This window comes from Exophiala aquamarina, assembly GCF_000709125.1.
Source record: "Exophiala aquamarina CBS 119918 chromosome Unknown aczIA-supercont1.7, whole genome shotgun sequence".
NCBI lineage: Eukaryota > Fungi > Ascomycota > Eurotiomycetes > Chaetothyriales > Herpotrichiellaceae > Exophiala > Exophiala aquamarina.
This window is the reverse complement of record NW_013550581.1, coordinates 1,008,472-1,032,280: the sequence shown is the minus strand read 5'-3', so window position 1 is coordinate 1,032,280 and position 23,809 is coordinate 1,008,472. Positions and strand designations below refer to the sequence as shown.

At 46.1% G+C, this 23,809-nt stretch overlaps 6 protein-coding genes across 6 annotated transcripts; 5 read left to right on the top strand and 1 right to left on the bottom strand.

Moving 5' to 3' along the window:
- Nucleotides 1–406: 406 nt before the first annotated feature.
- Nucleotides 407–1,408, top strand: A1O9_08373 (uncharacterized protein; the record flags this gene model as incomplete). Its single annotated transcript, XM_013402759.1, has 3 exons — nucleotides 407–461; nucleotides 512–774; nucleotides 836–1,408. The coding sequence occupies 3 exons, from the start codon at nucleotides 407–409 to the stop codon at nucleotides 1,406–1,408; spliced, it is 891 nt and encodes a 296-aa protein (XP_013258213.1).
- A 2,063-nt stretch (nucleotides 1,409–3,471) lies between these two features.
- On the top strand, nucleotides 3,472–6,468 carry A1O9_08372 (uncharacterized protein; the record flags this gene model as incomplete). Its single annotated transcript, XM_013402758.1, has 1 exon — nucleotides 3,472–6,468. The coding sequence occupies one exon, from the start codon at nucleotides 3,472–3,474 to the stop codon at nucleotides 6,466–6,468; it is 2,997 nt and encodes a 998-aa protein (XP_013258212.1).
- A 2,872-nt stretch (nucleotides 6,469–9,340) lies between these two features.
- A1O9_08371 (glutathione S-transferase) lies at nucleotides 9,341–9,715 on the top strand (the record flags this gene model as incomplete). Its single annotated transcript, XM_013402757.1, has 1 exon — nucleotides 9,341–9,715. The coding sequence occupies one exon, from the start codon at nucleotides 9,341–9,343 to the stop codon at nucleotides 9,713–9,715; it is 375 nt and encodes a 124-aa protein (XP_013258211.1).
- A 52-nt stretch (nucleotides 9,716–9,767) lies between these two features.
- A1O9_08370 (glutathione S-transferase) lies at nucleotides 9,768–10,124 on the top strand (the record flags this gene model as incomplete). Its single annotated transcript, XM_013402756.1, has 1 exon — nucleotides 9,768–10,124. The coding sequence occupies one exon, from the start codon at nucleotides 9,768–9,770 to the stop codon at nucleotides 10,122–10,124; it is 357 nt and encodes a 118-aa protein (XP_013258210.1).
- Nucleotides 10,125–11,275: 1,151 nt separating this feature from the next.
- On the top strand, nucleotides 11,276–11,611 carry A1O9_08369 (uncharacterized protein; the record flags this gene model as incomplete). The annotated part of the gene is made up of 1 exon (XM_013402755.1): nucleotides 11,276–11,611. One exon carries the CDS (start codon nucleotides 11,276–11,278, stop codon nucleotides 11,609–11,611), a length of 336 nt encoding a protein of 111 aa, XP_013258209.1.
- A 5,909-nt stretch (nucleotides 11,612–17,520) lies between these two features.
- A1O9_08368 (uncharacterized protein) lies at nucleotides 17,521–17,811 on the bottom strand (the record flags this gene model as incomplete). The annotated part of the gene is made up of 1 exon (XM_013402754.1): nucleotides 17,521–17,811. A coding segment is annotated over one exon (291 nt), but the record flags the coding sequence as incomplete, so codon positions are not given.
- Nucleotides 17,812–23,809: the final 5,998 nt, after the last annotated feature.

Below are 23,809 nucleotides of genomic sequence, written 5' to 3'. Positions count from 1 at the left end.
CCCATGATCCGGTCCGATCGTCGATCCGATCTTTGAGATCATTCCCATGCAAGGCAAGATGAGATCGAGATCGTGGAGGGCTCCTCTCCTGCTACTACTGTCGAGCATTTCTATACTTACCTCTCAAAGGATTTATGATCTGCCCTAGCATTTTTCAATCACGTGCTTGTCGCCCCCGGCTATCACGGTAATCAAAACTGCAAACGGCATGAACAGCCGGCTATGTCGACTCGGTGGATGAATGCATTGGCTTGTGGGACAATGCGGGGAATTCAACCCGAATTGGCATGGCAAAGGACCGGCTCTGTTGTGGGCAGTGTCGATATATGAAAGCCCAGGGTACGGACGAAAGGTAAGGATGGCAGTAAGAGTCGAAGCTTTCCTTAACCAACACAAACCCCAAGAAATGTCTCAACCAGACCTGACTGGGAAAGGAGCAATAGTCACCGGTGGTGGCTCTGGTAAAGCCATGATCTCTCACAATACTCATCTCCCTTATTGACCAACCCAGGGATATGTCTTTCATTCGTCAAGCATCTGTACCAAGCCGGCTCCAATGTATTGATCTGTGACATTGCTCTCCACCATGAAGCGACCGCATGGTTGGATTCAATCAAAAGCAGTGGCACAAATGGTTCAGCTCATGCAAGAATTGTCTTTTCCAAAACAGACGTTACCGATTGGAAGCAACTTGAGAGGGCCTTCGATGTCTACAGTCAAGAGTTTGGGGGGTTGCCTCACGTGCTTTGCCCAGGGGCAGGAGTTTACGAGCCAGTATGACTCCCTCCTTTCCCGTCTCCCATTGGAATGCAGTGCTAAACTCTCCCTTCCCAAGTCCGTCTCAAACTTCTGGAACGACAAAGACGACTCCTTCTACAAGATCCTGCGCATTAACCTAGAACACCCCATCAAAATGTCCCGTATCGCTATCCGAAAGTGGGTCCAAGCGAAACAACCAGGCCGAGTCGTGCTCGTATCGAGTACCGGAGCACAGAAATCCAGCATCTTGACCCCTCTCTACGGCGCAGCCAAACAAGGCATCAGCAACTTCGCCCGCTGCATGGGACAGCTGCAGTCGATGGAAGGCATTCGGGTCGTCGCCGTTGCCCCCGGTCCCACCATGTCGCCCTTGATGTACGACCATCCTGAGGCGATCCGATTCGTAGATCCGGAGAAGGACAAGTTATCGTCTCCGGATGAGATTGGCCGTGGAATGATGGCGGTATGCTTCGACGACCAGAAGTTCCCAGCCGGAACAGTTCTCGAAGTTACACATCCGGATCGCTGGAGGGAGGTCTTCTTATTGAATGACCCGGGTCCAGCTGCTCATGCGTTCACAAGTCGGAAGGAAGACGCCATCGTGGATATCATTGCGGCTCTAGACAATGATAGGAGGAGCGTGGCGTAAGAAGGACGACTCGTACTATGTATCCTGAGAAATCTGCTGGAGCATGTGGAATGACTTTGAAAGCATATGCGAACTCCCCTAGACGCAAGGCTTCTGAGAACAATCGCGGACGCGAATATGGTTACGGTCTGGGCCTTACAGTAGGGATGAGCAACACGAGGAGCGATGTCACCGGTCGGAATCAGGACGTACCACCAGAGCGGTTGTCGCCGCCGCGAGGACAATGGACGCGATTCCAAGCCCGCGTAGATATACTCACAAGTGACAAATACAAATATTCGCTTGGATAATAGAAGTTATCATGAGGTGTATCAATCAAGTAATAAAACCGGCCATGTGTGGCTGGTCAACTGGTTGACAGCGGGTTCTATCATGGGCGGGACTTAAATCCGTGCAGGATAATCCCGCGTTCTGGGCGCAAACAGCCCTCTCACCAATTCCAAACTTGAACAACAGAAGAGACCACAATAAGGCCTGCAGACGAAGGTATTTATGGATGAGTGCCACAGGCATTGATTGGTCCCTGCACTGTGTGTAAATCTGGATCTTTCAGGCCTCGGACGCCATTTTCTCCTCGAAAAGCCACGAAGCCGCCAATATGCTACTATTAATTCCACTACCGAGGCAATCTGGCTGGATACTATGCCTCAGGCCTTGAGAAAGGAAAGGGAGCGAAAAAAAGCACTCCATCACAGTCTGATGGAAGACCGCCACTGGCTTGCATCGTGCAAAGGCACTTGTGGCCACTTCACTCGTTTTTCGCTTGCGTGGTTTCCTGCTGTTCGTCATCGCTTCCCTCTCCAGGCATAGAAACTGGCAGCTACCAAAGCCTGCCTACAGTACTATTGGACTTGTCAAATGAATCGATAGTCCTGCTTCTTCAACATAAGTGGTGATTGACACGCATATACCCCTTAACTACTATTCCGAGTGTCAAAGAACCACACGCTCTGAAAAGCCAAGCCACTCTCAACTTGAGGAGAACAAGTACCAAAGCCTGCATTTCTTCCAGCCTGCATTGCTCTTGTTATCCTCCCACTACTATACATCGCCAGGATCAATTGCACGGAAATTTCAGGCAATCTCTAAGCCGACGAGAGAGACCCCAGCTTTGGCAGACGTAGCCATTGCACATGCCTCGTAACTCGTAATAACAAACTGTGCTGAGGAGATGGGTGCACCAGGGTCCAGAACCGGGCCAAAGCAATTATTGCGGCTCAATGCAGTACTTCAAGTAGAAGTACTTCTTGAAATCGACATTACCAGCCGCCATCACGTGATGGCATGGGCGTTAACGAGCAAACTAGGTCGGGCTCGGCCTGGATATATTGAACACGAAGATTCGCCCGCTTCTCCGATTTCGCCAGCAAAGAGGGGTGTCAGGTGCATGTTCTCTGGTTCTTGAATTAGGTAAAACAATATCGCTCACCGGAGCCATAAGCGATTTCCCGCATACCAATCATTGCCTTTGCTTGAACAGCGAGAGTCTGTGCAATAATTCAGACTGGCGCTTGCCCTCTCACACCTTTGTCGACAGGGATGTCATTACCCGGCAAGGCGGTGTAACACTCCATTGCGTCAACTGCGGTCTCGTTATAATCTTGGTGGAGAGTGAAGTGGAATACCACGTGGTCTGCGCACACTTCGTTTAAAACTGTCGAGTGGGGGTTTGGGCCTTGAGAGTTATTCGACGAAAAGCATCGCTCTGCACACTTGATTCAAAACCCCTACCACAATCCCACTTTTGCTGCCAACTTGCAAAAAGAACACTCAATACCATTTCCTTCAGTATGGGCCCTTCTTGCTGTGGCCCGAAACCTGACCGCACCGGTAACTGCTGCAGTGGTTCGGCGGCAGAACCATCGCAATCCGCCCATCGTCATTCCTTTGGTAGTCGATTGGACCCCGCTCAAGGAGAAGTAGACGTGAATCAAGGTGTCATCGAGCAGTGCAATGAGGACGACAAGTGCGATGGTGAGTGATTATCAGGCCCTCCTGAGATGTTTCACTCACAGTAGTGCGCAGAGAATTGCATTGAAACTGCTGCTGCAATCGAGTGCTCCATGGCCTGCGCTGACGAGCAAGACAGCCGCTCCACAATCACCACTAGTCACGAGCGGGATGAAACACTTGGGCAAGACCATTGCTGCGACCATGATCACGATCGGGTTCCCGAACGCGAGCATCCTCATGTACTGGCCAATCACTATCACGGTCACGGATTGAAGACCAGTGCAGATGTTCACATTAGCTCAGACCACGAGCACACTCATGACAAAGATGGAGAGCACCTTGACAAACCTTGTAATGCCCATCTCGCTGCTGCCATGCAGGAATATTCCACGTACCTCGACTCGGCCCGATGCATCTGTCGAACCATCCTGGCTTCCGCTGGCACGATCCAATCTTTCCAGGGGCAGCTTGTGGGCTCCAGTCTGACCATTTCCGGTCCGCGCCACAGCCATCATCTGAACATGAAAGAGCACGGAACTATGTTGACGCGCAATCGACGCCACAAGAATTCGCCAAAGGCATTGTCAGCAGCAAAGGCCAAGATCAAATGCTGTGACAGCTACGATAGTCTCGATGAGATCGAAGTCGAGCGTGCTCCTGTGCGCAATACCGCATTGATCGATACTGAGAAGGCGGGAGGCCGATCCCATATTCTTCTCAATGTCACCGGAATGGACTGTTCGGGATGCGCAAATAACCTGACCCGAGCAATTCGAGCTGTCCAGGGAACTCACAATGTCAAAGTCACTTTTGTAACTGGTACTGCCGAATTCGACCTGGACACCAATATGAACGAGCTCAATCAAGTAATTCGTAGCGCCCAGCGAGCCACCGGATATAAACTGACACATTTCTCGTCCGATATCCAGACTATCGTTGTCAAGATGAGTGCGACGACAGCGAGTGTCCTTCGGGACAATCTACCTCGTGGTGTCGAACGATGTGAGCAACTCTCCAAGACCACATATGTGATCAGTTATGATCCGTGCACTATTGGTGCTAGAGAAATTCTCGCGGGCATCGATGCACAACTTGCGGCTCCGCACGGTGATACCCACCTCGATGAAGGAAAACGTAGGCTCATTCGAGTGTTCACATTGACCACCGCAGCCTTCATCTTGACGGCGCCAGTCGTTGCCCTTGAATGGGGAAAACCAACTAGCGTTTCTGAGCATACCAGCTTGGTTGTGGCAATTGTCTTGGCCACAATGGTTCAAGCAATTGCAATACCGGCGTTCTATATCCCGGCCATCTCGTCCTTGATATACAACAAGGTCGTTGAAATGGACATGTTGGTGGTCATTAGCATTACAGCTGCGTATGTCTATTCATTCGTAGGAGCTGGTCTCTTCTTTGCCAACATCGAGTTGGAGACCAAACCATTCTTTGAGACGAGTACCCTGCTGATCTCGCTGGTGCTATTTGGCCGACTTCTTGCTGCGTGGGCTCGCAAGCGAGCAGTGAAAGCGGTTTCTCTGAGGTCTTTACAAACGTTGACAGCCATGCTCATCAATCCAAGAACCGGCGCTATTGCTGAAATCGATGCCCGATTGCTTCAATACGGGGACACCATCGCAATCTTGCCTTATTCGAAGATAGCCACAGATGCCGATGTGCTTGACGGAACCAGTGAGGTGGACGAGTCCATGCTCACGGGAGAGAGCTTGCCGATTTTCAAGACTACGGGGAGCCCGTTGGTTTCGGGCACCCTCAATGGCGGCGGAAGATTGACAGCACGCGTGTCTCGCTTGCCTGGGAAAAACACCATCACCGATATTGCAAGCCTGGTGGAGCAAGCGCAGAGCTTCAGACCTCACATTCAAGACCTAGCTGATAAGGTCGCCGGATACTTTATACCAGTTGTATGTGCAGCAGCACTCGTCGTATTCATAGTTTGGCTGTTGATCGGCTTGAAAATCCGTGATCAGCCTGCTGGCGAAGCTATTGGAATAGCGATCGGCTATTGCATAGCTGTGCTGGCCATCAGTTGTCCCTGCGCGCTTGGTCTGGCAGTGCCAATGGTTCTCGTGGTTGCTGGCGGCGTGGCTGCCCGCGGGGGCATAATAATCAAAACTGCAGATGTTATCGAGCGCGGCTTCCGGGTCACCGATGTTGTCTTTGACAAAACGGGAACCCTCACTGAGCCAGATCTCGAACTTGTGGAGGAGGAACTTTTCCCTAATGAAAAATTTGACAAGGACAGAATACTCTCGTTGATCATGACATTAGCAAAAGGCAACAAGCACCCGGTATCTGAAGCTGTTGCCCAAGCACTCGAAATGCAGCAAGTATGTGGAGTCGACATGGAGGGCATTGCGTCCATTCCTGGCTGCGGAGTCAGAGGTGAATGGCAAGGCGCGGTGATTCGAGCTGGCAACGCTAAATGGCTCAAGGTCAGTCAAAGATCTCAGGTGCTCGGCCACACAGCACGGGGGTTGACCATGCTCTTCGCGACGATCGATGATGAGCTAATTGCAATCTTTGGCTTGAAATCGAGGGTCCGTAATGGTGCAACTTCAGTCATTCAAGAGCTTCATCGCCGTAGCATCGCCGTCCACTTAGTCAGTGGCGACGCACGCCGAGTGGTGGAGAACGTAGCCGCTGAGATGACTATCCCTCTGCAGAACGTCGCTTTCGAAAGCAGTCCGGCGCAGAAACAGGAATATATTCGCGCACTTATGGATGCGGGAAAGATCACATTGTTCTGTGGGGACGGTACCAATGATGCGGTTGCCGTGGCTCAGGCCAACGTCGGCGTCCAGATCGAATCCTCCTCGGACGTGACCCGTGCCACGGCCGACGTTATCCTCCTCCGCAACCTTGACGGCGTAGTCAATTTGCTCGATGTGTCGAAGGCTGCTTTCCGACGCATCACTTTCAACTTCATCTGGTCAGCCGTGTATAACATGCTTGCAATCTTGCTCGCGGCCGGTGCGTTTGTCAGATTCCGTATCCCACCTGCCTATGCCGGTCTCGGCGAGATCGTCAGCGTGCTGCCAGTCGTTATTGCTGCTTTGACCCAGCCGAAAGTGAAGACAAGAAATTGAGGCTACGATTCGACCAGAGTTGGCAGAAATGGAGGTAGTCCAAGAGCCGAAAAGTGTGTAGGTGATGGACCCCTTGAAAGTCTGGCATGCACCCACCACTCGTCACTCGTTGCACCCAGCCAAGCCGTCTCTCTGCGTTCGTTATTTGATCGCACCTTTGTTTTCAAGGTGAAAATACGCCCCGTAAGAAGAGAGACGATTGATTTCTGAGTACTCGTACTTCATAGATGTCGTCGAGGTTAAATTTAGGAAGAGATACTGGAATCTGCAAGGTTGCGTACTCCTTCAATAGGCGGTGGTGGGGATCCTGTGAAACGATTGGACGCACCCGCTGCCATGCCAAGATCGAAATTGAGGACCTTAAGTGAGCCCGGCTAAATTGTCATTTCGAGCCGGGCGTTGGGTACTACATACGTCGATGGATGGGCGGCTCAGCGCGATAAATTACCATTTAACGACGCTGGGGAAAACCAGGTATAGTAATCACTAGGAGATTTAGGGGATTTAGGGTCCAACTAAACTCACATTCGATCGTAGTGATATGTTCTCAGGTGGTATGGCGACGTTCTACCGCGGTGGGAATAGCCACTTAACGCGGTAGTGAGAGACCAACTTGGTGCTCACTGCAATCGGGGCTCGAAGCTACTTCTGTTTACAGCAATGATATGGTCCGAGTCCCAGTCTCCGCCTTGCGAGGACTGGAAGTTTCTCCTCACTTCCCTGTCGCTTACTCTGGGCCGGCGTGGCCGAGCCATTTGCGAGAGCAATACTCATTAGTTGTTAGCGCTCTCTATTGCTTGTATACCCTGAGTACGAGGCCAAGCCCATCAGACTATTCTTGCCGTATATAGTATAACACTGGGCAATGGTTTATCTGGTCGATCAATAGCTCCTTTTGTCTGTCTCCTCCGAATGTGTACTCATACGTGAGCTCGTTGGACGTTGTCGTCGGTAGCACTCTTAGCGTATCAGGATATCTTGTTGCAGGGGTATTAAGGAGCTCCCACGCAACTTCGAATTGCTGTTTTTGGCTCTTCGGTTTTTAATCTTGAGCTTACCCTGTAATTGCCTCGCACCATAGCCTTTTCCGCGCACATCTTGCCCTGATGACTTTCGAGACCTTATCGCTTGTAGCGGCATTTGACCACCCTCTCAAATCTCCCGCGGGTCGAAAATATGTCCATAGACAGTCAGGAAATACACAGCTCATTCTCCATGATAGCGAAGTTCAGCTGGGGGATCATGCTCATATCTAGCAGACTAGGACAAGTTTATAGCTGGATTTTCTTGATCTTTGAGCGTATTGCTAAAGGAAATCACGATTACGAGCGTTCCTAGTCAAATACAGGAGGCGTACGGTCTCTTGTACTTTCCCGCCCCCATACGAACCACCGTCTTCGCTTCTCAATTTGCGCCCTCGAAAGCTGTAAGTTAGCGTCACCTTGAATTTGACCAACGAAACACTTGTGGAGGTGGGAGTGGGCAATCGAAAGAAGTCGAAGATTAGTCCGCCGAAAGGATACAGAGAAGAGCGATTCGAACCTGGAAAGCCTATTCAGAAAGTTCAGCTCAAAATTTACGGTTTAGGACGCAGTTTATCTTAGCTGGAACGGACTTTTTATCAAGATCTGGTCAGCTGAAAGTAATGATGCAAAGACGCGTGATGTTTACAGCTGACTGGTGGAAATGTGACTCGTCAGGATATCAATGAGAACGAGGAAAAGAGCGTGTCAGCATCGCAAGGTGGGCCTCCCAGCTTACTAAAATGAGAGGGGTGAATGATGGGTAGCTTCGCGTTGTTGCCAGGATTACGGAATCATTTTCAGGGGCTAAGGGAAGCTTCTTAGATCAGCTTCTCGGTTGTTAATAATGGTCAGGAACGGAGACTAGTTTCGAGGTAAACGGCGCATGAGTTCTCATACAGCCACATGTAATAGTCCTTTCATCGGACGAGTTCTAATACTCTATCCTCCGGTAGAGAGTCATTGTTGTTTGGCCTAGAACGATTCGATGCCGGCGAGCCCCCTCGGAGAAATCGAATCCCGAAGCAGGCGAAGCTCGCGGAGCCACCGGTTAAGGACGGACGACAGCCCCGCTGTATCAAAGTGGAGGTATGGAATCGCCTCACATCGCGCAGCTGCTTTCTGGACTCCTTCAACCAACTTTGATAGGGTGGCACGGCTTCTTAGTCGGGTGAGACCTGCTTAAACCCCACCGTAACATCAGTATCACAAGCACTAGACTTCTCTGTCCCTATCGCAGATTGTGATCACATCCATTGCCGTTTATACACTTGAAGAAATGAGCCTCTACAGCGGAAAACTAGGCGTTGAGGACGTTGGCCGGATGGGACAGGTGCCGGATGATCTGCGGAATCTCTGAACTTGAATGAAACATTGAACCGCGACTGAAGCTCTGTCGTCAATCTGAAGACAGATTTCCGAAAACACATCCACAAGTAAAACACGGACTAAAGGAGTTTGAAACCTTCCTGATGCTTACGAGTAAAATTATTAAGCTGCACTGGAAGAAAAGTTGACGGTAGAGCTTCGCCAGCCAATCCGACGGCTTGATTGGAAAATTCGTAACATCACTGTGGCGTACCTCCGTTACACTCGCATACCCTTCTAAGAATATTTACCTGATGTACCTAACGATATTTGTTTCCTAAGCTACTGCTGTACGAAGGTTGTGGAGTAGTCCTTGCATCATCGGGAGTTTATTTTCTGTTTATCCAACGGTCCTCATTCCTACCATGTATCTTTCCGGCCCGACTTGTCGCTCTACAATCCGACAGTCTACGGGCTTAAAGAGCATACAACAGGCTTATAGAGCATCACTTTCAACCTCCTTCTCTCCTTATTACGGCAAGATGTCTGACCCACCACCATATCACCACCTGACTTTATACACCTGGGGAACGCCCAACGGTCATAAAGCTTCCATCACACTAGAAGAGCTCGGCATTCAATACAAGACCGAAGCCGTTGATATCGCCAAAAATATCCAAAAAGAAAATTGGTTTCTTGCTCTCAATCCTAATGGACGTATTCCGGCCTTGAAGGATGGTGAATTGAATATATTCGAAAGCGGTTCTATTATGCTCTATCTGACCGATCACTATGATAAGGATCACAAGATCAGCTATTCCCACGGCAGCCGAGAGTATCACGAAATGGTGTCGTGGCTGATGTGGCAAATGAGCGGCCTTGGCCCAGCGCTAGCGAGTATTTCGATGCGAAGATAATATTCCTTAAGCTGATCAACTATGTTAGGGACAAGCGGAACATTTCAGAGCGATGGCAGGGGTTTACTCTGCTTACGGCATAAACAGATATGTTAACGAAGCAAAACGACTGTTCGATGTGCTGGAATCTCGGTTGAACACCCACGATTGGTTGGCGGGCGATAAGTACACCATCTCTGACATTGCAAGTTATGCCTGGTTGAGGTCTGCTTTTCTGCTTCTGGATATAGATGTTGGCCAATGGCCTGGGTTGGACAAATGGATGAAGAGGATCGGCGAGCGCCCGGCAGTGTTGAAGGGTGTAAATGTTCCTCGGAGCAGCCGAACTTCTGAGGAGATGGCCCAACAATTCAAATCGATGCGAGATAAGGTTGATGCAATGAAGAATACAGACAAGTGTGATTCGTGACTAGCACGATCTTGAAATCCTAGTCATGCACGGCTAGTATTCAAACCAGAAGAGCGAGGCACAAGAAATAGAGATATTTCTCCTTCTTCCATCTAGTGATAAATTATAGCACGAATAGGTCAAATCAGAAGATAGGTATTATTTCTCCCTCAATGTATCGATCACAATCACAAGCCTTGGAGATAGACGTCTCTCAGTCATCTGTTGAATCATGGTTTTAGTGAAAACGAAAATTCTCATAAATCTCAAATGACTTGTTTTATCAACATATAATCTGCCTTTTAATGTACCACCATTCATGCAGTTCATTCTTCGAATGGAGTTTGGCCGAATACAAATGCATTGTGCTGCACTGAGGAATGTTCTTGCTTAGGATAATATGCTTCCACATCAACCTCAAATCTCATCCCTTCAATGCTAACTCTAGTAACCTAGCTCCGTCTAAAGCGGATTATTTCCCGGCGTCCACTTCTTCAGATTATGAACGACCTTCTCATGCGCAGCCTGCAAATCTGCCCACGTACGTGACTACCTTGTATACCTGTGACCAGCTCTTCCCGCCAGGGCAATTGAGAATAAAGCCGCAGCGTTCAAAAACGTGGTCGATTTCGGCTTCGATGATGGAAGGGATGAGGTTGTCGGAGTCGACATGTGAGCTTTCTGCGTTCCAGCCGCCTTCTATGCATTAGCAATATACTCTTTTTGATTTTGAATTTTCACCTAATCACTTCGAATAGTCAAAGAGCACTACATTAGAGATAGGACATCAGCAAATTTCCAAGGAAATGATCTATTTGGTTGCTCAAGTTCTGGTCTTCTTCCTAAGTTTGGGTGAGAGGCGGGAAAGCGAGTTCAAAACGCTCTTGAAGCTAGAGGGGTTGTAGTACATCTGTCCTTGTTCGATATGTCGTTCCGCAAAATAGGCATTGATTCCTTTGAAGTGACTCTCTCTGGCGGCAAGGCTATCAACGAAACCACATTACTGCTCGCCGCCGGTCGCGAAACAAATACGGAGCCCGAGCAGTCCGGAGAACTCCAGCATCAAGAACTCGCAGAAATTGCGATTCGATGATAGTCTCTGCGTTAAGATGACAAATGAAAGTTGGCTCTTTGCGATCACAGATGCGCACTGAAGAAATCCTCTGACTCACATGTATGTGTACCAAGCCGGGGCAGTTCTCCTGGGCTTTTTCTCGGAAGTCGAAGGCAAAGCTGGTGCCTCACAGGCGCAATGGGACGACTCCTCGGGCAATGGCCGATCATTCTGCAATCTTGTAGGGTGGTGTCACCGACCCACATGTTGCAAGCGTCGGGCTTCCTTGGCCGCAGCGAAGCGGAAGCGCAACCACGTCAAGGAGGTGGCTGTTGCCTCCATGTTTCCTGGAGCCTGGGTAAACGCCGAGTTCAGCTATGTCGCGTTGGCTCAATGGGTGATCTACGTTGAAGGAGTACTGATTGGTGCAATCCTCGCCGGCTGGAAGGCATGAGATCTCCTTCATACAAGCACGATAGCAATCGTTAGTCAGGTGCGAGTATCCAGGCTCCGGTATGCCGTCGCCGGCTTTCCGACATTGATGGAGATTTAGGCCGTCCTTCTGAACCCCAGTGGCGACTAAGCAGGGTCAGTGAGCGGCAATGAAAGGCTGACACTAGCCTTGAATCGGGAAGGAGTGCGACCCTCATAGACATAAATAGTTCAATGGTAAAAACAGCCATTGCTTCGTGGGTCAAAGAAAAAGGCAAAATTTTGACGAGCGATAATTTCATCGCTTCGACACGAACGCATTTCCTTGGCTAAATCTGACGCATCTGCTGTGTTTGTCTACGTCGCCCAGCCTTGAAATGGAGAGATTGCTCCGACTTTATCGAGCTCAAACGGTGATTGAAATGGCCAACAAAAAAATGGAAGTAGGCCGAAGCCATAAAGCTCCAACAGAAAAGTTCCCGTTGAAAGAGGAACATGGTCTCAGGAGAAGGTGAATATAAAATTTGACGGAGCTCCGTTGAAGAGTGGTTCAAAACTGGTCTCTACGTATAAGGTTCCGCATAAATGAGACATATTTTCAGTTTCGAACGCCACGGAACATGTTTAAGCATCATTCACAGTCCGATCGCGACCAAGGTAAGGAAATTTTGACCTCAGATGTTCATGCTGAGATCGTTGATCCCGAGCACTACACGTCTGAAGCGAGCAATGTCATGAGCGTCTGAAATCCCAAGGGAGAGCGATTCCGGCATGGAGAAACTAGCCGTCTCAGGTACATGGTAACTTCTTCTTTCATCTTCTTGAAGGGAGGAGACGGGTGAGTGGTGTTTTGCATCTTCGGAACACTCACTGTAGATTTTGATGTGTCCTCTAGTTGTTCGCGATATATCGAATGAAACTGCGCGGGCGAAATCCTATATTCAATCGCTGTTCTATTGGCAATCGATAGGACAGTGTAATTCCAACATGAGCTTTAAGAGGAATAGAGAACGGTGTTCTGAAGATATTCCTGTGGTCACAGTGACTCCAGGCTCCCTGTTGTTGGGGCCATCGCAACCCGACCCGGGACAAGGTCCAAGTACTGTGAGCTGCTTTAGGCCTTGCGCAATAACCGATACCGAGCTTTGGCCAAATGGAAGTGGATTTAAGCGTGAGCATTAGGAATGGCACGACGTCATTGTGCGTGTGGTTTAGTCAGGCTAGCCATAACGGAACTAGTGATATTTCGGGTGTCAAGAGCGGCAAAGCACTTGTCCACACTCAAAATGTAATTGCCACAGTGCTCTAATATTCCCCGTATCGTATTCGCTCAGCATGTCGCTGAATGACATATCACTCTAGTTCGGAATCCATTAACTAAGATTTAGATTGTCGGAGCGGTAAAAGGAGAGCAAAGCGGTCGAACAGCGAATTTTGCGCGAAAATATGGTCTCTATTACTGACGTCCTGTTCATCGTGGATTATGCGATCGACGGTGATCTTTTGCCAATCAAGCGATCGTCTACACATATTCAAGGGTTTCCACGATAATAGCACTGACATGAAAAGCATAATCTTGCTTACGAGCACGCAGCATCTAGGCGCTGCTGACAATTGATAACCAGCTATGCTTAATGTAGAAAGCACCAAGTAAAATCTGGAGGTCCAGAACTGAGCCAGGGTCCTTTCCATCCTTTCCGCTTGTGGCGTAGTGACCTACAAGGAAGCGTTTCCTTCGAAACGATATCGACTAGTTTAGGTAAGATCTACGCTCTGTTGACAGATTGGTAGCTTACGAACAGATGTGGTTATGTATCTCAGAAAACCTAATGACTTACCATGGCAAGTCCAGTACTCAGTCAGTGTGACTAATTCGCATGTAAGGCGAAAAATAATCCGCTCTACGCTAGAGTTCTGCCGCACGCGGCGAAGTGTGTAGTACAAATTCGAGTTTAGCGTTGTTCCTGTCAAAAATTAGTATATTAAGACACGATCCATCATGGAATCCAATACCATCTTCAAAACAACATGATCTCTGCAAATGTCGAATCTCAGAGCTTCCCGCCCACTGCCCGTCTCTCAGGCAATTGCGCAGCGCCACAGTATCCACGCCTTCGTCCGCGACCGACCAGTTCCGCGGGAAACTTTAGAAGAAGTCTTCAGGTTGCGCAAAACTCAGCGTCAAATTTTAACATACAGCCACGGGAGGTCAAGGTTATCACTGATGACAAGTTGCTAAAGGTTCAAAACAAACTCGTCAAGAGCCTTGAAAGTGGCAGGCCCAAGGAAATGACGGATCCTCCTCCAAAATTTCGAGATCGAGTTGAAAAGCAAGGAAGAGTCCTCCATGGTGAGGGTTTCGGGATTGCGGCGGGAGGACAAAGCCGGTCGCCACGAAGTGCTTAAACTGAACTTCAAAAGCTACGGAGCACCCCTCATGGCTCCTTTTTGCATGGACAAGGCACTTGCAACCCCCGACGTGGCTTCTGTGAGTATCTACTTGGAGAACGTCATTCTCTTGCTGTGGGAACAAGGCTTGGGATCGATTCCTCAGATGACTATGGCATGGTACCCTGAAGTTTTCAAAGAAGAGATAAGTCTCTCCGAAGACTTACAAATATTTCATCTGTGGGTTGGCTATCGGCTATCCCGATGAAGACCCCAATGTCGTGAAGGTGAGAATAGCAAAATGACAATGGGAGGAGCACGTCACTTTTTGGGAGAGAGGAGATCCTCTGGCGCCGCAAAACTATCGATCGAAGCAGGTGGTGAACTATTTGGAGAAGGTAAATCGCCTCTCGCAGCGTACTTTTAGTTGTGGCAGATCAGTTGGACACCCAAGAAATTCTGTTTGATGGCGCCTCTATTACCGTCTTTATTTCAACAACCTCATAGTCGATTGCTTTGTCGTTAAGGCACCCAGGACAGGATAGGCAACAGAGCAGGAAGAAGGCGCCCGGACAAGCACCAGTACACTCTCTTTACAGTATACAATTAACGTTTTGGTGCTAACTTTTGAGGGGTGCCCGATGCCTTTAACTCAATCGTTGGCAACAATTATCGAAATGACAGAAGTATGTCCCTACCCTCGACTTGGTTGCTGAGTTCGCTGGTACCGTTCGCGAATTGGGTAGTTGCTACTTAGTAGTATCTTACAAACAGACTATGTCACTTTAGTGGATAATTAGCCCAAATTATGGAGTCCAGCAAACGTGAAATCTATGGCATTCAGCGACAAATCACTCCCGAGTCGCCAGAGAGTGCTTGGATGCGTGTAGACGCAATGAGACGATTGCTGTGCGGTGCGATGCCCACAGGAAGTATGCTGGTTGTCTGTGCTGGTGTACACACTGTAAATTCGGTAACGACAGCACAAGGATACTCAATGACGCTTCGAGTCTTAGATGTGATAAAGAGATGCCTTAGCACTTTCGCTTCTTGCCATGCTGAATGGATTTAGAATGATCAAATTGCACTTTCCTATCTCGCCATCGTCGAGAAACTGAGAGTAGAGTGTTTGAATTTGGTGGTTATGCTCTCTGCCTTGTTTGGCGACTGTGGCTCTGCGGCATATTCTACATGACAACCCTAACTCATGTTTGGACTGTCCATCACCTGCTTCGCTAGAATACAATTACATTTCATTCCTGTTCCAAGTTCATGGGCGTTCTTGGTATACCCCTTCATGGCCAAAACCCGAGTGGTGGGCCCGACGCTGGTGCGGGTGACTGTAACATGGGCCAATTCGCTGACAGTAAGCCCACGGCTGCATTTCAGTGACACGGTCCAAGCGACCGTTCAAGTCTTTGACCATTCTCTCAATATCTGGTCAACTAACTCCTCTTCGAGTGTCACCCCAGACAAATAAAGTGGTAGCTCCAGCATCTAAGCATTTCATTCCTCTCTGAATTATTTCATCCATATCACCTCCATGGATAAGGGTATCACATCTTGCATTCACCAAAGAACCAGGGACTCCAAGATTGCTGGCCGTTTTAAGCTGTCATCTTAATTTGCTAAACTGCTACTTCAACTAATACATCTAATAGCCATCAGAAAGATCGCGTTCAGCGTCCGGAAAAACATCTCCAAACTTTGCATCTCGGGCTCAGAAAGCTTATGAAAACGAATGAGATCATTTTCCACAAATGGAAAAACCTAAAGAGAAGTCAACTAGTTTATTCTTGTTCCATAAGTTTTAATTATTCAAGTATCCCTCTGCACGGACCGCGAGAGTTGGAAATGAATGACTTTGGAAGTCATTGTCGTTCCTGGGCACGCATTTCGCTTATCTGCTGTGCGGCCCGCAAGGAGAAATATTGGATTTTGTCTGGCAACTCTCAGCCGTGGAGTGGCTCATGGTACAATCAGACAGAGACTAATGTCAACTTAGTTTCTAAAGAAGAGACTCATTCTTTCAAAGTGGGAAACAAACCCAGAATCGAACCATCGGTCAAGACGCTATTTACTGAAAGAGTGCAAATTTTACAGTGGTAGAGACACGAGGCAGGCAATACCTGTCTGCAAAGTTCCCGTAGCCCCTTAATCTTTGGTGAAGGTATTACTTAGTAACTGCGAAAATACAGCAGCATCAAGATTTTAGTGGTAGTGGTGTTCGTTGCTGCAGGTGGCAAAAATTGGTCGTGAATGATTGAGAATTTAAAAAGCCCATCCTCCACACAAGTTTCAACAGGCACTAGACTCATATGATCCATCTGCGCATTTGAGATCCTTCTTGGTCAACGAGTCTCACGCCTGCTACCAAGGATCATCCCCCCCTTTTCTCTCCTTCCTCCGCATCAACCTGGACTAAGGCGTGGAGGATGCCTAACTCTTCTATCTTCTTCGTCTCGATGATGAAATTTGCAATAAATACAGCTTCTTCATCTCCGACATTCTCATTCCTAATATGATGGCATCCAAGCGGCTCATATCAACAGCCGCCTTCGGAGTGTATTTTCGGTCCTTCGCTCTCTCTGTCGCAAAGATTCAGCACACGGCCTCAGATCATAGTGGCAACCACGGCCCCTACCTCGTCGATGTGAGCAGTTTCCGCGATCACCCTGGTCCGGCTGACCCGCGGCGCACGCTGGGATAAACAGATCTGGTCGCGTCACATAGACGTTCTTTGGCGTCTTTGCTTCAGCTTAGAAGGGTTGGGTCAACTTCCCGGTTCGCCAAGGATTGCGACGGAGGCTTTGGTGCGGAATTTTTGTCGTAGTGCAGCCTAATGAGGGAAATGCATGGGCACTCGCGAATTTGGTTATGAGGCGGCGTTGCTGACCAATGCTGCTCTCGTGATTCCATCAGCCCGCATGAAGCGGCCATGCTTTATATCGTGGTTGAAGGAAGTGCTCGCTCAGACCATTCAATCTAGGTCTGGTTTCCTTGTGTGCACGAGTTCTGGACTTTGCGATACTTGATCTGATATAGAACAGACTCGTCTCGGTACAGACGAACGGGGAGTAGAAACGGAATTCGGCACTACTCCTGCGAACCCTTTTCTCGACCTTCGTCGCGACTCATCAACGCCCACCGTCGACCGAAGATGACGCCGTTCGCCTTTTACTCGCACCGTAAGTAGAATCCGCTTTCTGTGGCCAACGCCGCTCGCCTTTGCAACTGATGCTTCTCCATTGTAGGCCAAGATCGGAATCCGTGCAAGACTGTAACGATGTTCGAGGAACTTCATCTTCCGTACCAGACGCATTTTCTTGAGTTTGACGCCGGCTCGAATGGCGTCGAAGGAGAGGACGTCAAAAAGAAGAATCTAGCAGGTCGAGTGCCTCTCATTTACAATCCGAACACACAAGTACACTCCATCGTCGAGACTCGCTGCTTTGCGCGGTCTTTTAGGCTGTGTACTTGCATCGTATGTTGCATCTAGCCAACTTCCAATCTAGCAGCTCTCACGTCCCCAGTTGAATAGTTGGAGAAGGAAGATATTCCCATGTGAACACGTCTTCTGGCACAGGCACGGGTGGTCGCGAGCTCACCGTCTGGGTGTGCCATTGCCTGAGTCCCTGCTGGCGAGATATAAAGCGGAAAGTTGACGGTCTGCCTAAAGTTAATGGTGCTGGTATCTACTTGTGACATATCCACAAGCACTTGAGGACGAAGTCGATACTTGGAATAGGCTGTCCAACTCTCTTGTACTGTCGTCTGGGCGTTTGAGTCCGAATTGTAAAATGCTTCCATCGGTGAGTCAGTCAAAATCGTAGATAGTAGCCCTGACTCTCCTGCATTTCTCAAAGGGTCATGCGTTGGAAGACATTCACCTACCTCTTGCGGACGACGACAATCGTTTGGAGGTAGCTTGTTCTAGATCCTTAATATAGAGGACTACATCGCTTATGGCGGCTGAGTCTGGTCCCGGGATTTTGCCATGGATTTGGTTTGAGCGTAGCCTTTCCTTGCAGTGAGGAAGTTTGGAATTGAGCGCGTAGAGGTACTTTAGTGTTGAGCAGCGTGTACAGCAAGTTACGTTCACTCTCTTTGTACGACCTCCTTCGGGTGGGTGTTTGTCCTAATCCGAGACCTAACCCCTAGTCTACAGCCTAGGCGCAAATCACTATTAATTTAGAGATTAATAATGAATCTTCTGCTCGGGTAAGCTAGGTTTCGATCCACAAGCGGCGAAAATGTGCGAAAGAATGGCAAAGAATAAACGATGCGGTTATCCCATCTGAGCTTGATCGGAACTAGACTACGAAGTTATACTTAAAGCTGATTAAATCCAGCATTAGAGCAAGATACTTCGAAGCCTCTCAACCGTGCTAGAGTAAGCTGCCTTCGTATTAGTGGTCATGGTTAATAGATATCTAGTGAACCCTGACGACTTTAGTCTAATGAGGAAGTGTACATAAAGTTCTTCGCGAATCCGGAGCCGGTGGAAGATAATTATACCCTCCTATTAGGCTCGTAAGTCTAACATAAAATATTAGGCTTGAAAATATATAATTATAAAAACATTACCTATACTAACCGATATAGAAATTAAATATATAACTACTTTTAACGAAATAAAAAATAGCGAGGCTATATAAGCCTACTATAGAGGAGATCTTTAGGTATATATTATTATAGTCCGAGCTATAAGTAGTTCTAACTAAGATAGAGTTCCTTAATAGAGCGGATATAAGAGTATTAACTAGATTAATAAAGAGAATATCTAATCGTCGGACTATATCCTAAATATAAGTATAGGATTACTAATAAAGTTAACTATAAACTATTCTATCTAGATAAAGAAGTATATATATATAATACTAGTATAGACTATAGACTATCCTAGACTATCTATATAGTCTAGGGTCCTCTATAGTTATCAGGCAATAGGTCCGTAAGCCCTTAAGGATCGCTTAAAAAGACTAGAATCTCGCACGAAGTACGAGGTATTCTCGGACCTTTTAGTTATATACTTGCTAGGAAGCCTCTTAGGGTATTCCTAATATAGTAGTACTAACGAAGACTTAAACGTAAATATAGTTAACGTAATAGGACTTACTAATATATCTAGGAATAGAATTAAGGTAGAACTATTACGGGTTAAACTCGTATAAAGCTCTAGAGTACTCCCTAGAGCGATTACTCGTAGTGCACCTTTAGCCCGTACAACTATACAGCCGAAGCCACGTAACTCCTCTCTATCGATTATCTCCTAGGAAACTATATTAATCTACTATAGGAGAGAGTAGGAGGTATTTCCTTTATTCGTACGATAGGTAGATTTCCTCTTTTTCTTTTTTTCTCCTTAGCTTTAGAATTCTCGTTATACGGTAGTTAGACGAATTACTCTAAATTCCTAGCTAAACCTTAATAAGAACTATTCTACGGAAATAGGGAGAAGCTAGGATACTTCCTTATATAACTTAAGACTACCTTTAAGCTTAATCTAACTAAGTATACTCGAGTAGAAGATAATATTATATTCGCAGCGATATACCTTAAAGGAGTAGCGTTCTATTAGATTAAACTAATATAGGTCGACTACCTCGAGTTCTTTAACCTCGACGATAAAACTAAGGTATACTTTAGAAACTTTACGTAGTTCGAAGAAATAATTAAATGGATTTATAGTACGATTAGCGAGGCTATAGTAGCCTCTTATACTATATATATCCTTAAGTAAATAGAATCTATAGTAAATTATTACTCGAAATTTAAGAAACTAGTAAAAGAATTAGAATATATAAATAATAAGATCTTTAAGAATACGTTCTATCCGGGGGACAAGGTTTAGGATCTATAGTGGAAGTAGCCGAAGACCGTAGAAAGAAGGAGTAGAATATATAGTCGCTTTCTATCTTATTGAATGACTTAGGATCCATCTAAGTAAAGGAGTATAGGCCTATTTTATATAGGCGTAGGCTCCGTCATGATATCTCGTAAGTGTGAGAGTAATTGCCGAGTATTCGTAAATACGAGTTAACTCCTAGGATGCTTAGAAATTAAGTTGAGTGATTTCTAATCCTATAGAATAGAATGGCGCTTTATAGAATCTTTCGTAAGGCTTAAGTATAGCCTTGCCTAAGGAATACTATGTAATCCTAGCTTATATAAGTATAATTACGTAACTAGACGTTAATAGAGTATCGCTTAGTCTTAATAACTTATAAACCTAATTCTTACTAGGTAGAATATATATATTCTAAATTAGAAGAGGTCGGGGTGAATAAATGCGATCTAGGCTAGGCTAGGCCTATATATACATTACGACTACGGTTAGGTACTATAGTACCTTATTCTTAATTAGACTTTTATAAAAATAGTAGAGTCTCCTAAATACTATACGAATATAATAGGTAATGCGCTACGGACCAGTACGGCCGAAATCACCCTATTCTTTATAGGCTAAAGACGTACCGAGTAAGTAGTGTGAAATCTAGTAAGCGGTTCGTGCCTAAAACCTAAATATAAATTTACCTATACGCTTGGCTCGAGTATTCGCTCGAAACTCGCGGAATTAACCGGAATAACCTAATATTTTCCTTATGCATTGCTCTGAATATAAATATGTTCGAAAAGGACCATCTAAAGGATCTCCTTTAGTCCTATTAGAACACCCCGGCGACTTAGTGCTATTTCTTATTAGGTGTGCATAGAGGCTAACTACAACACGAGTCTATATAAGCTAGCTTATAACATCCTTTCTACAACAAAGAGTATGGCCAGTAAACCTAGCGCTGAAGCTGTGCACCGGCTTATTCAAGCTCGCACCGCTGCTCTAGAGGAGGCATTTGCTACAACTGACATTGAACAAGTCATGTCTTGGCAGTCCAGAGAAATTTGCTTTGATGATGTTGGTAAGTGGATAGAGCTGTCATATTATTTAGGGGACATCCCTACCAACTACTCCAAACATTGAACTAGTACTAAATACGAAAACAGCACTAGGAAAATTTGGAATGGATTATATCACCTTGAAAGCTATGTTCATAGAGACTTTTGGGATGATGTCGTCTCTTAAAATTGTTAAGTCTACAACGACGGGGGTTACTCCCGAATTTGTGACTTGGGAAATGGATATTGAGGTCACTTACAGTAGGGATGAGCCGGCATTGGGAATTCATAAGGATCAAGTAGCACCACTGAAAGGAGTCGCAATCCAGTGGTGGCGATGGGAAGGCGAAGGCGAACAGTGGAGTGGGGATTTGTCTAACCATGGCATAAGAGGCTGGAAAGTCCTGAAAGAGAACGATTACTTTATTGCAGTGAAAAGGCAGGATTAAGAGAATGTTACGAACTAGGTCACTGAAAGGTCGCCAGGAGACGAGGCTGAGGTTCACTGATGGCAGTGCAACCGCGTAACAGTGCGACTAAACTAGCACTATATATATACGCTCACTCTTCTTAGATAGGACTATTCGTAGTCAACTTCGTAGATAATCCTTTACCTACATTTAGGATAGTCCGAAAGAGAATAGTTCCCTTCGATCTATAACTAGTCAGTCCCTTCTAATACCTACTCCTTAAGGAACCACCTTAGTTAGTACTACTACGCGGTTCGGATCCTACCAGGGAACCCCTTATTAGGCTGTACATATTTGAAACCTTCGTGTCTAACTATCGACTATATAGAGTTTGAGAAGAAGTTGCTGGACAGCCTTAATGTCTATGGGGGGAAAGAGTGTAAGCGTGTATAGGAGTGTATGTAAACTATAATATACGTCGCTTAGGCATAGAGAATTGAGCAGCGATTTCTATAAGTCTATTCACATTTTGTGTATTAATAAATGTGAATTTCAGGTAGTGGTTGGAATAAGTACTTTAGTAATTGCGATATATAGATGTCGAGCACGAAAGCTATATCGCTGAACAGCTAAACTACACTACGCGAGGTGCCAGCTGTTTTTTTTGGGAAGGAATCGGTTTAGAGCTAACGATAACGTTGCAAATCGGAGCATCATTCGTCCGTTTCTTAGAATCGTTAAATACCTTCATAATTCAACCGAAAAGATCGAGGTGATCGCTGTTTTTTTCGGCCGTCATCGGTCTAAGTAGCGCCAATGTTGCGAATCGGAGCATTATTCATCCGTTTCTTGGAGTCGTCACAATACGTTTCTAACTTAACTTAAAGGCGCCCATCTCATAATGTACTGTATATAAAACGCTAAGCTAATGCTAAGTAGTGGAAGACGCACTAGCTAACTACGCTATAAGCGCGAGCCGGGCTCATAACCTATTAGGTTAAAAGAGAATTCTTAGGCTTAATTTAGGCTAAGTAATATATTACGTTTATACTTCTAATAGTACTTAATAACTATTAATTTCGCCGTAGAGCGTATATTATCGGACTTAATATTAGACGAGATGGTAACCTAATTAAATAGTCCGTAAGCTTATCTATAGGCGCTATAATAAAACGAGGACCTATTAGACGACGATTTTAAGTTCACCCTATCCGGTGGATAAGGTTTAGATCTATAGTGGAAGTAGCTAAAAGAGTAGAATATATCGATATTTTCTATCTTAGTGAATAACTTAAAGTCTATCTAAGTAAAGAAGTATAGGCCTATATTATATAGGCGTAGACTTCGTCGTAATATCTCGTAAGTACGAGAGTAATAGCCGAGTACTCGTAAATACGAGTTTACTCCTAGGATACTTAGAAATTATATCGGTATTTTAGCTCGTAGCCTAGCGTAACCTAATTTACTATAGGAGCCTAGGGAGCCTAGGGCTACCGTATAGTAAGGATAGCTTTCCCTACGCTTATACTTTATAACTAAGCTCTTATAGTAACTATTTTCTACCTTATAAGTATACTATAATCGATAGTTTTTCTATACTCCTATATATTACGAGGGTCGAGAAACGAGTCGTTTTATAGGTACCCTTAGCCTACCGAGGGATATCTACGGAAAGGTGTGCCGATAAGGCTAGGCAAGGCTAATACACGTAACTAAGAGCCCGAATTAGGAAATATAGTAGGCCTATAGGTCTATAGACTATATTACGGAATAGGACTACGGTAGAACCTAGAAGCACCTATTCTATACTAAGACTAGTCCTAAAACACTAAGGGGCACGTATATAAGACCTTAGGGGCTATACGGATCGCATGCGAGGTTTTTAGACTCCTTAAGTTCTTATAGTCGATGTTCTAAGGACTATATAGTAATTAATCGATTATCTTAGTATTTTCGTTAAGTTACTTATACTCTTATAATTCTATAAGAACTTTCCTTAACTACTATACTAAGGAAAAGACTTAAGGTATAAGCGGCGTAGTTAAAACGCGTACTTAAAGAAGGTTATTAACTCGGATAGAGTAAATAGAAAATCTATCGCCTTAAGTAGGAGAGCTATCGGGCTTTAATTAACGCGTAGTAGCGGAAGCGCGGAAGATACGCGGATCTCGAGCGGACTCGAGTAACCTACTATTATCGCTTAGTAGAACTAAGGTAGATACTCCTTAAGGAAGCTCTAGAGCGTTAAGTATCGTACCTATATCGATAGTATAAAATCGCTACGCGTAACTATAATATAGACTATTAGAAAAGAAATAGCTAGATAAAATATAACGAATAGAGGCGGAGCTTCGAGATAAATAAGTTAATAATTTAATAGATATCCTAGGTACGATACTACTTCTTCGTAAGCGTCTAGTAAGCCTATAAGAAAATAGTCTAGTAAAGTATAGTAAGATAGGAAAACCTAAGATATATATAAATACTTCGCTAGCTAGCCTATAGAAATTCGATATTTATTAGTAGAT